This window comes from Platalea leucorodia, assembly GCF_965183815.1.
Source record: "Platalea leucorodia genome assembly, chromosome: Z".
NCBI lineage: Eukaryota > Metazoa > Chordata > Aves > Pelecaniformes > Threskiornithidae > Platalea > Platalea leucorodia.
The window spans coordinates 77577604-77593508 of NC_138858.1; the positions used below are offsets into that span (position 1 = coordinate 77577604).

At 46.6% G+C, this 15905-nt stretch overlaps 1 protein-coding gene across 1 annotated transcript in view; it reads left to right on the plus strand.

Moving 5' to 3' along the window:
* Window positions 1–6725: 6725 nt before the first annotated feature.
* Window positions 6726–15905, plus strand: part of SNX30 (sorting nexin family member 30) — a 48764-nt gene continuing 39584 nt past the window's right edge. The window contains exon 1 of the mRNA XM_082335819.1: window positions 6726–6975. Coding sequence (XP_082191945.1) covers window positions 6814–6975 — 162 coding nt within the window. The 5' untranslated portion in view covers window positions 6726–6813. The remainder of the gene's footprint in view (window positions 6976–15905) is intronic.

Genomic DNA, 15905 nt, shown 5'->3' on the forward strand with positions numbered 1-15905 from the left:
AGGCTTAGCTGCTGAGCTCTTCTTTGACACAGCTAATGCTGGTAAGAAGAATTAAGTAGTGGACCGTGGTCCTTGGCTGGGTATCGAGGAAGGAAGGTAGAAAAGGAAGAAGTAGCAGGGCAAAGAGGAGGAGTCATCAGCAAGGAAACCCAGCTGCAGAAAGGTTGGGACTCATTAAAAAAATCTTCAATTTAAAAAAAAGGCTCCTCTTGAACAATGCCTCACAAATCTGGCCATGCTGGTTCTTGAGCCAAAAAAATGCTGTTTTTCAGGCTGGCTGTTCTTGTCATCTCAGGGTAGAGGGAGCTTTGTATCTCATTAAATAAACAAAATCTGAGTTAAACTGAATGTGATACTGAATAATCATAAACTGCAATATTTCAGAATTGCCATGGGCAGGTCTATTCACTACAGGCTGCTTGCAGTTGACAAAGCTGAGGTAAAACAGTGATTTACTCTTTTTCTTTCTTTTTTTTTTGTTTTGTTTTGTTTTGTTTTCCCCCCCTAAGTGAAAATGGGCTATGGGGGATGTCTCCTTGGCTTGAACCAAGATCGTCCAGAAGGGTGCTGCTACTTCCAACTAGCAGTGCTACTCATACAGATCCATTCTAAACACTTCCTTTTATTTCTATATTTGTTGTTCATGTCACGAAAACAAACAAACAAACAAACCATCAAACAAATTAGAAAGTTTTGAAGAGTCCTTAAACATTTTCTTTGGATTACTTTTTTATATCCAATTGCCTCAAGATACCGTATCCATAGTTGTAGTCCTTCTCCATGGTTGGACTTCTGATTTTTCATTTAATGGTCATTTAGCACAGACTTCCACTTTTTATCACAAGTTCCCTGTCTTCTCACAATCCTGTTTATTGCTTCCCCATCAAACTTCACAGCTTTGAAGCCTTCTGATGCAGCAGAAGCTTACCCATTAGCTTAAATGTGTGCATGAGTTTTGCTGTTGACTTGAAAGTGATCCCATCTCTGTAGAGTCAACAAGCACGTGCATAAGATTTAACTGGGTCAGGTCAAAAGCCTGCTCTCTTCAATCTCTGCAGTACAAGACATGAGCTGTAGTAGCATAGGGAAGGAAGGACCTTTTTTCAAAAGATAGCTGGATTTTAATTTTTTTACACCCTCTAGAATGGTCTTGTTTTGTACTAGTTTTGTATGTGCTTATGTGCAAACAGACACAAATGTTAATCCTCTCCAGGTAGAGCACAGGGGGAAAAAGCTGAAGTGGCCAAGGAGAAGCTGTCGACAGTCGGGAAAAAAGCTTTTACTGCCATTGACCTGGCAAACCAGCCAGGCCTGACAGTCTGGCTGCTGTGGCCTCCAGCCTACCTTAGTGTTTGTTGTCTGTACTGTCTGGAGTGTGCTATAGAGAAGTATCCTATAATTTAGGCTTTAAATAGAATACTTGATGAAAAGCAGGTGGGTTTTACATGTCTGGTCCTGTAAATACATTCAACATGAAGTTGGCCTCCTGCTCTTCATTGTAAACCCTATTGCCATTTTATGCCTCATTATCTGAACAAGGAGATGAATATGCATTACAAAAAGAATGTTATGAAACAACTGAGAGTCCTTCTCAGGCTCAAACTGAGCACGTACAAAGCCATCTGCCATTATAAAGACATCCTGAGTAGTATTGTTGGATGGCCTGGCACTCCAGATCAGAACAGCAGTAAACCACTGGTGTTACCTATCTTTAAATTTGTAAATAGGTTTTCCTACAGGTGACTTTCTGTTGTTATTAAGGAGTTGCCCCAATCCTTGCTTTGAAGAAAAGCACTTTGCCACCTAATATTGTATTGCTGACATGTAGTGTATTTGCTGCTGTCTGTTACATCTGTCAACTTATTTTAAAATTAGGAATTGTATAAAATAAGAAAAGGCTCTTTTTTAGAGGATTTGGACAGGCAATAGAGAAAGCACCTGGATCTCAGAATCCACCACCAAACTACTTCCATACCAACAACTGTAGGTATGTTGTACGTAATGCAACTCAATAGCACTGCATAGAATCTCTTCAAAATTCCTGTTCTTGGTTATGCTAACCTATGGCCCACCCTTAGTAAAAATGACAGGAGATGTAACATAGACAGAAGGAACTCCAGTAGATGCCAGAGATGCTTAATTATATCAGCTCTGGTTGAGAAGATACAGCTAAACAGCCCAAGTAATATGAGTACTTCCTGAACTAATACTGCGTTAATGGAGTGCAAGAGTATCATTGAAAAGGCAGGATGAGACAGCAACCTGTAGGTCCTTCCTCTCTCTAGTTATCCTAGTAACAATCCAAAGTAGCCTGTATGACTTTCATTTCCATGACACAGAGGCAGAACTATTTTCTTCAGAAAAAAACATGTGAAACTGGTGACTCTTGAATTGGTAAGATTCTTGATCCCCAAATTGACCATTTGTCTTCTTGCCCAGTTAGCATTATACGCATACCTATTCTGTTGTATCTTGTTTCTCAGCTGAAGTGATGTAAAGATAATAAATAGTTAGGATTTTGCTAGGAGGCCATGCCAGTTTATTCAGGTTAACTTGAGTGAAGACGTGGGCATTGAATCACAGCCTCTCTACAGCCAGTCACTGATTTTGGTTCTCACTGTGTATTTTATTCTGCTGGTTGCATGTTTCATGTGCTGATTGGTTTTAGCTTGGTCAATGTTTAACAAAAAGAAATCTATCAATAAAAATATCAAGGGAAATATTACAGTCATAAAATTATACCAGCACAGCTGGTGGTATGGAGTAGGAACTGGAGAATGGAGCATTACCATGTTTTTAATCACTCATCATTTCTTAGCAGAATTAAGACATTTATTTATTTCAGTGCTGCTACTATTCAAAAAATAGACACTTTCCTTCCTCAGTTTTTGGCTGTACATTCTTGTGCCTTCTGCTGGAGCCAGATGATCCCCACGCTGATGCATTTAGAGGTTTTCTATTTGTGTGTTGAAAAAATTTCCTACAAGAAGTCAACTACATAGTGTACCTTTTTTCTGTTTTGTTTCATGCACAGAAGATGTGGAGTTGTTTATGGCCTCTGTTGATAATGTGTGACTAGTTCTAATCAAGGTACAAGAATTTGCTCCTAACTCTAATTTTTCAAATGCAAGTCTTAAAATGATTTATCTTCTGTCTTTTTGAAGTTTCAGCTCTCGAAATCAAGTACATATGATTGTCATCTTCCATGTTAAAAAAAATAAACATGAGTTTCTCTCATGGCTGAAGAGGAAGCTAAAAAGTCACCTTAGTCTGTGATAGGAACTTGCAGAGAAGACAGCAAAGAAAAGGCCAGCCAGTGGTACAGGTTTTTCAGATGTCAAATTTAAAGTAAGTTTCATACATTTTGAGAGATGATTTATGATTTTTGAAGTCTTCCGGTTCTCAGTATGATAGTTTGCATCTGCTACTGAAGGTGTATACCATTGTTAAACCTAGATTGCTGCCTATACAGATATTTACAGACTTAGTACTCACTGAAATCAGATGATAGACATGTGTCTTTAATCCGTAAGAGATTTACAGATACCCTAACCCTGTCTGTTACCCTAACCCATGCACAAAATGCATGTTATTATCAGAAATGAGTTGTGGTGAACATTGATATTGAAGTGACCTAGGCATCAAGATAGGAGAGACCTGCTCAACAGTTAACCATCTTGACTTTATAGCATGCTATGGTGTAGAAACTCTGAAGTCCTTCTACTAATGTCTTCTGAACTTTTTCCAAACAGACTTCAGTTTGCTTGTATTCACAGGTGTACAAATATTCCTGTATTTTGCATATACTGATCCAGTTAGTTATTTGAACATGTTTCTAAGTAGTTTGTGTCAGATGAAAAGACTAAGGATGACATATTTCAGTTCCAAGCAGAAGCCATCTAGGTAACACAGATAGATGTGATTAGTAAACAAAGAGCTTATATTGCCTGTACATACAGTATTCACAGGGAGCTAGACCAGTAACTGAATCACTGGAGCTTCGAACTTCATCCTTGTATACAGGAAAATTGCAAGGTCACCTCACATCGCTTCAGAAACTAGACATACGAATTCCATAGCAACAAACATTATCTGAATCACTGAATCATTCGGGCTGGAAGGGACCTAGGGAGGTCTCCGGCCCAATCTCTTGCTTAAAGGAGGGTCAGACATGAGATCAGACCAGATTGTCTTGAAAATCTCCAAGGGTGGAGACTGCACAACCTCTCTCTGCAACCTGCTCTGCTGCTTGGCTGTCCTCAGGGGGAAAAAGTTCTTCCTAACATCCATCAGGAATTTCCCCTTTCAATTTGTGTCCTTTGTCTCTTGTCCCCCTGCAATGCACCGCTGTGAATAGCCCAGCTCCATCTCTTCCATCCCCTCCCTATGGGGTACTGGGAGCTGCAATTAAGTGCCCTTGAAGCTGTATCTGCTCCAGGCTGGAAAAGCCTTGGCCTGGCACCTTCTGCTTGCAGGGCAAGTGCTCCAGTCACCAGCCATCTCAGTGCCCTCCTCTGAACTTTCTCCAGTTTGTCAGTGCCTTTCTTGTACGAGAGGACCCACAATCGGACACAGTATTTCCGATAAGGTCTAACGAGTGCCAAGTAGAGTGAGAAACTCTGCCCTCAATCTGCTGCCTGTGCTGCTTGCTGTTCAGGCAGCCTGGGTACCATCGGTCGTCTTTGCTGCAGGGATGCAGCAGGCTTATGCTCGGCTCGCTGCCTACCAGGCCAACAGGTTTAATGTGTAGAAAGTCATTTGTACCTGCACAGAGCTAGAGTGTGCCCAGGTTTCCAAGTTTTGACAGTGTTGGTGTAAGTGTGCCTGACAGGCTTCCTCTGGAGAAGGGTTTGAGTTGGAAACACAGCTGGGTGAGGATGCTTAAGGGAAAAGATAGGAAGAGCTCTTGGTAAGTCGTAAGCCTTTGAGATATAGCCTTTCACAAAACTGAAGGGAACTCGTTCGTGAGCAGCACGGCAGATACATGAACCTGCCGCCTGCTTTATCACAACAGTTTCCACTTAATATTTGGACAGTCTAGAAGAAAGCTGGGGTGTATGTATTTATGCTGGCTAATTTGTATTGTTTCTTTTTCCTAATAGATAAATAGGTTGTTTTTCTTAAGTGTAAGGAACAAGGCATATTTCACAGCCTCTTTTGCACTGGGGCCTGGGACTTGGTTGGGGCTTTTGATTGTTACCAGAGTTCAAGCATTATGTAATATTAAGTAGTTATTTATAGTAAGGATTGATTTTTTCATAGTTTTTTTCCTGTGATAAATAGCATTTCTTTCTGTAATGGACGTCCTGTGTTCGTCCTGCTGCGCAGCACCTGGTGTTGACACCTGTAAAACTTGCCAGCGTAGCTGTAGGTAGCAGCACTGCCTGTTTGATGTCAGCGCGCTGTACGCCCCCGGGGAGGAGTTAAACACAGGCAGAAAACGTTTACAGCATCCGAGTCCTGTTGGTGACATATCTGTACGCGTATCTTTATATGTCTATATATAGCTGGAAGGGATTATGACAGTGTCACAGTGATCCATTTCTTCCCCCAGTAGCATGTTACTCTGTTATGCCTAATTAGTGCTGAGCAAATTATTTACGAAGAATAATTTATCAGACAAATGTAGCTGCTCAGGGAATATCTTAAACCAGAGTATGATTTTTCTCCCATTTATTAATTATTCAGCAGTCATTGACACTTTTTTCACATTGTTAACTGTGGACAGATCACTGAATTTTTGTAATTGATACATGCTGTTAAGACAAATTTGCATGGATCATTTCTACAGGACTTGATATAATCTCTCAGCTCATTTTAGCAAATCGTAAGAGAGCCTGAATTTAAGGTTGCCTGAAAAAACACAAAAATTCTTTCCACGCAGGGTCAAACTTTTCAGTGCCTCTTCTTTAAAATTTATTTGTTCAAATATAAAAAGAATTCTCTGCCGTGAATCCCAAGCAGCTTCAGTACGGAGCGTTGTTCTGCGAAACCGTGTCATCTCCCCAGGGCGGTGAAGCGAGCGCAGGGCCACCGCGGAAAGCCCGCTTCTGCCGTCCGCCGGCCCTGCGGGCCAGGCGGGGCCCCGCCCGCCCGCCGCTCGGGAACACCCGGTCCCGGCGGAAGAGCCGCCTCCCGCGGCCCGCTCCGCCCGGCGGCGCTGGCGGAGGCACCCCCGCGCCCCGCTGCCATGTTAGCCACCCCCATGCCCGCAGCGCCACCGAGGCGGGCTCTGCCCCTGCAGGGAGACCCGCAGTTTTGCGGAGTTTCCCTTCAAACACGCGAACAGTTTCGAGGCGAACCGGGCCCGCAGAAGCCGAGGAGCTGTTTCGCTTCCCTGGCGTTTAGCCGCTGCCGCCGGGGCTCGCCGTCGCGGCCGCGCCTCGCGGCCGGCCTGCCCGGGGCCCCGCCGCCTCCCGGCGAGCGGCCCGCCCCGCCCGGCGGCTGGCACCGACCGCCCCCCGCCCCGCCGGGGCCTGCGCCCGCCGCAGCCCCGCCCGCCGCCGCTGCTCGGGGGCGGCCCCGCGCCTTCCGCTGGCCGCCCGGGGCCGGGGCCGGGGCCGGGTGAGGCAGGTGGCGCGGATGGTGCTTGGCGAAGGGGCGGGCGGCGGCGCGGGCGGGCGCTGCTCTCGCTCTTCTCGCTCCTCCTCCGCCGCCGCCGCCGCCCTCTCCTCCTACCCCTCCTCCTCCTCCTCCTCCTCCTCGTAGCGCGGTGGCGGCGGGCAGGCTCCGGCCGCGGCCCCCCAGCTCCCTGCCGAGGCGGCGCGGCCTCCGCTCCCTCCTTCCCTCGGTGGCTGCCCGGCCCCCGGCGCGATGTCGGGCGGCGCGGCGGGCGCTCCGAAGCCTCTCCCGTCCTCCGGGCCCAAGTCGCTGCGGGAGATGCCGCATCCCCTGGCCACGTCCAGCAGCGAGGAGATGGGGCCGGCGCTCACCCCCAGCCCCGACCTGCTCCTGCCCCGCAGCATCGCCGACAAGGTACGGCCCGGGGAAGGGGGGGCGCGGCCTTTGGGGGGTCTCTGCTTTTGAAGGGAAGCGTGGAGAGGAGGGAGAAGGGCTGTGTGTGCGTTTCCCCGCCCCATCCCCTTCCCCGGCTGCATCCCAGGCTCCCCGCGGGGAAATGAAGCCCTGGGCGCTGCTGACATCCATTGCGAGAGCCCGGGGCTGCCCGGGAGGCAGACGGCACCCGGTGTGGGGGCTGCAGGCATGGTGTCCCTCCGTCCAGGGACCGGCTGGGACACCGGTGCTCCCCTCTCACCGGCGCGGGTGCCAGAGGCAAGGTTTCACTGCTTGTGTCTTCCTGTGGCTCATACCCTCTACGGATGGGTCTGAACGCTTCAGGAATTGCTGCAACTCCCTCGCCGCCTCCTTCCTGGAGCCCTGACGGGGAAGGCTCGGAGCTGCCGTTGCTTCCTTACCACCGAGCCTGCCGTCAACTTGCCTGTGATGGTCCTCTCCAGAGCTGAGCTCCGGCTCGCTTCTTCACAGCAGCGTAACCAGGCAGGGATGCTGTTGCAGGGGTATCCGTGCCTGCTTTCCCTTCCCTAGCTCTGGCATGTGTCCGCAGGACACTAGCGGGCTTCGTAAAGTGCCTTGCCTGTGTGTGGGCCTTGGATGCGATAATTCCCAAATGTGAAAGCAGTAGTGGCAGCACAGCACTGCTGGTAACGTTAACTGCTCTTGTAAGGACTTAGTATCCCTGTGGGCAGACTTCCTGAAACGTGTGAAGGCCAGATTTCCTGGGAACAGGGGTTGCAAGGGGTGAGATTGGTTTGAAACTTTATAATAAGCAGTTCTGCCCAGCTGGTGTGTGTACAAAGTGTTACAGAGCTGCTGGTGGCTTCCTGTGGCTGTTGTCCTAGGGAGCACGGAGCTGCTTCTGGGCAGGATGGATCTGGGAGCCTCCAAAAGCCTTGGGGCTGCCAGCAGTGTCTGGTCCGATACACTCACATGCTCTAGGGGAATGAGTCAAGGTAGCCTGGCCTCTTCCATGTGTCACCTTCTGCTGCCCTGTAACTGTGCTGTGCGGTTTCAGCACTTGTTCCTGCCCGTGTAAGGAGGCCTCTCCTTGAACATTTGCGCACTGCTGCTCAAGTGAGAAGCCAGACTTACCTTCCCTCTGGGAACATATGCCGTCATCTAAGAAACTTGTCAAAGAGTTGATGGCCCTCTGAGAGAAGTGTGTGATGTGTGTGAGTAAGGTGGGAGTAGGAATTGTGGAGTGTTTTGTTTATGATAGATTGGATTTACTCATATAACTACGTTGCTGTCTGACCAGTCTGTAGCAATGGGAGTTGGCGGCTGCCTTCGTGGGTCTTCTCGCAGCTCAGGAGTGCAGCGGTGGTGCTGTACTCACTCTGTTAGCACTGTCCATCCACACTGCTGTGTAGCTGGTGAGCAGCTCTGTTCTGTGGAGCAGCCCACACCCTATAACTTCTTTCCTCAGCTGTATTAAAGAGCTTTTTTGCTTTTGGAGTGCAAGCAAGATCCTCTCCGCTTTATGCTTTGAGGTGTCTGAGAAGTATATCAGCATCCCTGATAAACTAGGAACAGAAATACCTCTCTAGCCTCAGGCTGTGGTCAGCTAACTTCTCCTCAGTAGGAAGGTTCTTGCCCAGTTTTTCCACCCAGCAACACACGTGAAGTCCATCTTCTAGTACCTGCATGTAGTACTCTCCTGTTCTAGGCGCTTAGCAGCACAGAAGTCCTGTAAAGGGGAGGGCAAAAAGGGGCTGAGGTAAGTGATTTTTAGACTCGAGAGCAGTTCTGTGGTTGACCTGGAAATGGCACTAGGATAATGAGCCTTGCAGAATAAAAGGATTTCCAGTAGGAAGAGAGCAGCATTCTTTTTTTTTCTTCCTTCTAGCTGAGTTAGCAGAAAAAGCCAAACATCTGATGCTTCTGATGGAAGGAGTCCAACAGCTCTGCTGTGTGAGGGATATCCCTTCTTCCTCTTAATACCTGATGCACTGGCAAGAAAATAATGAGTTAACTTCTTTCCCACTTCAGGAAAAACTGCAGCAAACAAACAGGTGTTCCTAACTTTAAGGCAATAGTAAACTTCAACTGCTTGCACTGTGTATTGAGTAGTCTAGAGAGTGAGTATTGTAAGTGGAGGTAGATAGGTAAAACTGGTGGTTAGTATGTCTCTTGGTCTTAATCTCTGGTGGTGGGTCATTAATCTCTTGAAAGGCCGCCTCACTGATCAGCTAACAATGTGTGGATAGCTCCAATAGTTGGGTAACAGAGGGAGGTCAGTATTCAAGTCTGACTCAGGCTTAAAGCTCTGCAGCTGTTCTTTATTGATTCTTCAATAGGAGTTGTGCTTGTCTGCTCTCTTGGCCTTTCCAAGGGCCTTTCTGGAGAGTTTGGTGGAGATTGGCACTGCAGGAGAAGTTTTGGTTGAAGTCTCCTGCTTCAAAGTGGCTCTGAGTCAGTAAGCTTCTCTAAGGACCACTGTCCATAACCAGGCCTGTCGTAGGACATCTCTCTGGCAGAGGAGTAGTGGCAATGGCTGACCCATCACCATGAACTGGAGAACTTCCTTTTTCTGGGTTCTTCTTACCCGCTCTGAGCAAATACTTCCTAAAAGCTGCTGCAAGATAAAAGTACTTAAGACAAATCCTCTGAGGGGAGAAAGTGCAGAAGTAAGGGACGTTGCCCACAATGCAGCGCTTCAATTTCCAGTGCCACAGATGTGCACGCTGAAGTGGTTGAACCTCTGCGATGGCTGCTTTGCATTCTTTACAGCATGCTTTCCATGCTTTTTTGGAGCCACTGAGTAAGAACACTACTTTATCCCAAGTCAGAGGAACCTGGAGGACAGGAACACTGCCTGTGTGTCTCCTGTTGATTTTTGATTCAAACATGGGAATAATCTAGTAGCTTAGATCCTGTGTAACTTCGAAGTCTCATAAACCTTTGGCTGCTGCTTAAGAACAGTGGCTAATGCTACTAGAGCGGTAGGCCATGGGAAAGGGAAGGAAAACCTGTGCTGTTTTCTGTGGCTTCTGTGGTTCTGAGGCCCTCCAAGTAGACTAGTCTCAAGTTTTCTGAATCTTGTGAAGAGGGCTGCAGAGCTTTTATTGTCTGAAATAGTGTCTTCATCTTGACTTGTAGGAGAGAGCTGTTTTAGGAGCCAGGAAACCTTGATTGCTGAGCAGCATCTAACCTCTTAAATGAAATGGACATTTCTGGCTAAGTACTTGGCTTTCACAGTGATTCTGCACCAAACATGGAACACTTGAGTTGTAAATTCTTGTCTGTGAAGCATTTCTGTATTGGCCAGATCTTTCTATAGAGATCTTTCTGTTCCCCTCAAGTCTAATTGCATAAAACATTGCTTGTCCTGATACCTGACCACCATCAGCTTTTTTGAGCTTATTTTCCCTTTACCCTTGCTAGCTTCCAAATAAGGAGACAGCTCAAGCTGAACCGAAGCACTACTGACACCACCACCCCTTTTTTTTTTTTTTTTTTTTTTTTAATGTCAGGTAAGAGGGAAACATGCAGGAGGAAACAATCCCTCAGGATACATGCCAGGGTCCATTGCAGAGTTAGCTGTAAAACTAAGTTCTTGCTCTCTTACAGAGCTTTTGGAAGGCACACAAGCTAATTGAGATCTGCTTTTCAGAGCCTCTGCAGAGGAAGGTAAGACAAATGGGGAAGTGTCAGTGTAGATTTCTCTCCTTTTTTTCCTTTTTTTAAAGAAAAAAAAGGAAGCTCTGCTTGTGTGCAACTACTTGACTGCAGTTCACTAGTTTGTCACTTTTGATAGCAAATCTGCTCTGTGCACTATGACAAACACTTTGACACTGAGGAGAAAAGGCATTATTAATGGGTTACTGAGTTTGGAGCAGAGGTGAGAAGTAGATGGTATTCTGCTGTGTGATTGTACCCAAATGGTTGTAGGAGTATGAGAAGACTTACAATGCAGCCCCACTGAGGCTGTGCAGATTTAATAGCGTGCTGCTGAGTGTCAGAAGTGCCAGGCTGTGCACATTAGAAAGTGTTCTGTATGGCTTACTCCCACTGTCCTCCAGCTGTGGTCCTTGTAGTCCCTCCAGTCTTGTGTCGTGAGAGTATCTTCCCAACAGGGTGATGTTGGCTGCTCTTGCTGTGGTCTGCCTTGAGACTGGCAGCTATCCGATAGCGTCCTGACTCCCAATACTGGTTTCTTGCCTATCACTCCAAAAGCTTTAAATGGCCTGCCTGTCCTAGGACTCAGACTCCTTGTCCTCTTTCAGACATCTCTGACTACCTGGTGCTGTACTTGTGGCCAATACTTGTACCTATAACCTCTTCAGCTTTTCTTCTTTGTAGATGCCCGTGCCTTGTATTTGGCTCTGTTAACACTAGACAGCTGAAGTGAGCTTCAAGGCTATTTTGCAGGTAGTATATCAAGCAGAGCTGATGTGGAATACCAGGCTTGCAGTGAATGCATAGCTTGAATTTGCTAATTCATGCAGATGGACATTAAAACTCCTCCTGCACGCTTCTGGTTACTACCTGAAAACTATTGCTGGTATGTGACCCCTTGCTCATCGGCTTCCAAGGTACCACCCTGGTGAACCCTTAGGCCTGTATTAGCACCTGATCAAGTATAAATACTCGGTGTGTTTGCTGGAGTGCTGTTACTTAGCACTCATATTCTGGAAGGCAGCCTGGCAGCTCTCCAACAAAAAATATACTGGGAGTCTGGAGCTCTACTTCCAGCCTCCTTGGTTGCTAGTTTAATTATTGCTCTTAACTTCATCCACCCACAGATGAAACCAGTTTGCGGTATAATCTGAAAGCTTAAAATAGATCTACCCAAGCTTCTACAAACCTCTTCTCTGACTAAATGAGAACTGTTAGACCAGCACCATGTATTGTTCTTAAAGCAAGCTGGAGGTAGATTCTCAATCTTGGGAGAGACTGAGGACTACAGAAAATCAGGAGCTGAAGCTGGTGAACTTGTGAAACAATGTCAGCATGGATGAGTTGATCTCAGTTCCAATCTACGGGAACACAAAACTGACAATCACAGAGAAGCTGAGGCTGGAAGGCATCTCTGGATATCTTCTAGTCCAACCGGTCGGCTCAGAGCAGGGTGAGCTAGAGCAGGCTGCACAGGGTGCTGTGAAGTGGTTTTTTGCGTCTCTCTCTGGGCAACGTGTTCCTGCATCCAGTCACCATCAAAGTAAAATTTCTTTCTCACATTTAACTGAAACTTCCAATATTTCCATTTGTGCCTATTGTCTTTTGTTGTGTTGTTGGATCCACTGAAAAGAGTCTGTCGCCACCTTCTGTACACCCTCCCATCAGGTATTTATCCATATTGGTAAGATCCCCTGAGCATTCTCCTCTCCAGGCTGTTGGCCTTCTTTGTCGTGAGGCATATTGTTGGCTCAAGGTCAACTTTTCCACCAGGATCTGTTGCATGTGGTGTGGTTCTTTTTTTTTTTTTTTTTTTTTGTGGGTGTGTTTGTTTTGTGTTGTTTGTTTGTTTGTTTGTTTTCCTTCTGCCAAGCTGCTTTTCCACCAGTCAGCCCCCAGCACATACTACTACATGGGGTTATTCCTGCCAGGTGCAGGACTTGGCATTTGCTTGTGTTGAATTTCATGAGGTACCTGTCAGCCCATTTCTCCAGCCTGTTGAGGTCCCTCTGAATGGCAGCACAACCATCTGATGTATCAAGCACTCCACCCAGTTCTGCACCCTCAGCCCACTTGCTGAGGATGTACCCTGTCCCATCATTTAGGTCATTAATGAAGGTGTTTAACAGTAGTGGCCCTATTACTGTCTGCTGGTGTACTCCACTAATGACTGCCCTCCAGTAGGAATTTGTGGGATCACAACCCTTTGAGCGTAGCAGTTCAGCCTGTTTTCAGTCCACTTCACTGTACATCTGCCTAGCTTGTACCTCATCAGCTTGTCTAGGAGGATGTTATGGGAGACAGTGTTGAAAGCTCTCTTAAGTTGAGATAAACCACATTAAAGCTCTCCTCTTGTACACCAGGCCAGTCATATCTTCATAGCAGGTGTTGGGTTGGTTAAGCATGACTTCCCTTAAGTCCATGCTGACTTCTCATCACCACGTCCTTCATGTGTTTGGAAATGGATTCCAATATTTGCTCGATCACTTTTCCAGGGATTGAAATGAGGCTGACTGGCCTGTAGTTCCCATATCTGCCTTCTTGAAGACAGGAGTGACGCTTGGTTTCTTCCAGTCGTCAGGAACCTCCCCTCATCACCATAATATGGATAATTGAAAGAGGCACTACAGTGTCATCATCCAGCTCCCTCAGTACTTGTGGGTCCATCTCATCATGGGCTTATGTCTGTCCAGTTTGTTGAAATGCTCCCTAACCTGGTCCTCCCCCACTGATGGTGAGTTTGCTTTGTTCCAGACTTTCCCACTGGGCTCAGCGGCCTGGGATTCCAGAAGGCTGGTCATCTTGATAAAGACTGAGGCAAAGAAAGCACTGAGTACCTCGGCCTTAACTGTGTCCTTTGTCATCAGATCCTCTGCCCCATCAGGACTGCATTTTCCTTGTTCTTCATTTTGCTGCTGATGTACCTGTAGAAGCCTTTCTTGTTGCTATTCTTATCCTTTGCCAGATTCAGCTCCATCCCACTAAGCCCATCCCTGCATGCTCAGGTAGTGTCTTTAATGTTACTGCTGGGTCAGCTGTGCCTGCTGCTACCTTTTTTTATGCTTCCTTTTTATGTTTGAGTTTAGTCAGGAGCTCAGTGTTCATGCATGCAGGTCTCCAGCCACCTTTGCTTGATTTCCTGCTCATTGGGATGGACCAGTTTCAGGGCTGGGGAGATGTTCCTTGAAAATCAAGTAGTTCTCCTGGATGCCTCTCCAGGACCATGTGCCTTCATCCTAGCAGATCCCTGAAGAGGCCAAAGTCTGCTCCCTGGAAGTCTGGGGTTGTGATCCTGCTCTTTGCTTTGCTCCGTCCTTTTGGGATCCCAAACTCCACCAGCTCATGGCTCCTGTGGCTGAGGCAGCCCCCTCCCTTCACATCCCTGACCAGTTTTTCTTTCTTTGTAAGACTAAAGTTCAGCAAAGGCTATCCCGTCGTCAGCTTATCAGTCGCCTGTGTCAGGCAGTTGTCACCAGTGTACTTCAGAAACCTTCTGGATTGATGCCACCTTTGCTGTGTTATTATTTACAGCAAATATCATTGTGATTCAAGTTACCCATAAAGGCCTGCGAATGTGAGGCTTCTTCCAGTAAATCCCTGTCCTTGTCTGCAGAAGAAGTGTTTGAAGGACACAGAAATGTTGTTTTCCACCTAGGACAGTGGGATTGTTCGTTTGGTTGAACTGTCTCCTAACTGTTTCAGAATTCACCTATTTATGAAGCTGTCCTCTTGGCTTTTGGAAATCCTGTCGTTCTTTTCCCCCCGTCACGGCACTGCATGGGAAGGTTGCGTGGCATAGTAGATGTGTGTTAAATTGCTGAACCATGGTTCTTAGGCCAGGAAACTTTCAGGGACAAGCAGTTGTCTGCCACATGCTTCATAAGTGGGCCATCAGCTCTCAAAGGCTGAGCTTAGTTGTCATCTTTGAACTCCAGTTTTGGGTGGCTGGTTAAAGGAACTGCTGTCTCTTCTCCCATTGCACTCTGCGTGCATGCGTGTGCACCAAGCAGCTCTTTTCTAGTCTTCTAGTTAAAAGAGCTGACTTAAACCTGGCGTGGCTTTCGGCTTGCCATCAGTGCTCTACCCACAGCCAAGCTGCTGTCTGAATCCAGTTTCCCATGTTTCATAACTGTGGTAACTAAAACTGCTTTCTTTAGCTGTTTCATTTCTCAAACTCATGATACCACTTTGATAGGTTAATACCATGGTATCTTACTGAAAAGACGTCTCCTTTTTGCTTGTAGCCAGTCTGGGGTTTGATGGTGTAAAAGCACATACAACACCACAGTTGCCTTCATTTATAGAAGTAGAATTTTATTGCTAAGGGTGCTTTAATGGTATCTTACAATGTAGGTGCTCTAGTACTGTCGGAAAACTGTACTCGGTGGTCTCTTTATGATCCACAACTTCCCAGTACAGTGCATGTCTCTGGAATTGGCAATTCCCATCTCTTCTGAACAAGGTGAAGGATAGCTAACACTTAACTTGGGACAAACACTTGCATCGACATAACTGTCTTAGCACTGTTACTTTTTTAATCTTTCCATCAGGTAAAACTGAACATAGCTTCTACTGTATAATAGTATTATTACTTTGTGGTTCTTATTCCAACTTAATGGAGGGAGGGGTAAACTTTGAGGTTGAATTCAGTGTTGCACAGCTTTCATAATCTTTTCAACAGGATTGCTTCATACTTAATGAGACAGAGTATTGAAAACAGATATTCAAAATGTACGTAGAGGAGCTTGGTTCTTCAGACGGGTTTCAGAAGGCTGAGTTTTGGCAGTAGCTTGCCATGGTGGAAAAAGTTATGCTTGGCGGTCGGAAAGAATCCTCCCGGCTGCCTGTGCTGGAACGCCTCAAACCTACCCGAGCTGCTGGATGCTCTCTGAGCTCCTTTGTGAGGAGAAGGGCATAACCAGATTGATTAAGAAGCTCTCTTTTTACAGCTGTGTGGGCACATCACTCTCTTATCGGTGCCTCAGGGGTTTGTGATAAGGCTCAGGCAGTGTGTCCCTGTAATTAATGATGGGAGGGGCAGAGGATAACGACCGAGGCTTTCCTATTGACACACTGTGATCTGGGAGAGATCAGTTCCTAGATTAACCTGCAAACTATATTCGTGGTGTCTTTCTAGCATTGTGGACTACTCTTGTGGTATCTCAAACAGATCATCTTGCTGTCACACTAGCCGGTGTCTTCCTTATCTGAGTGGAGAAGCTGGTTTCTGTAAAGTAGGTCATGAGACCAGACGGGAGCTCTTAGGGTGC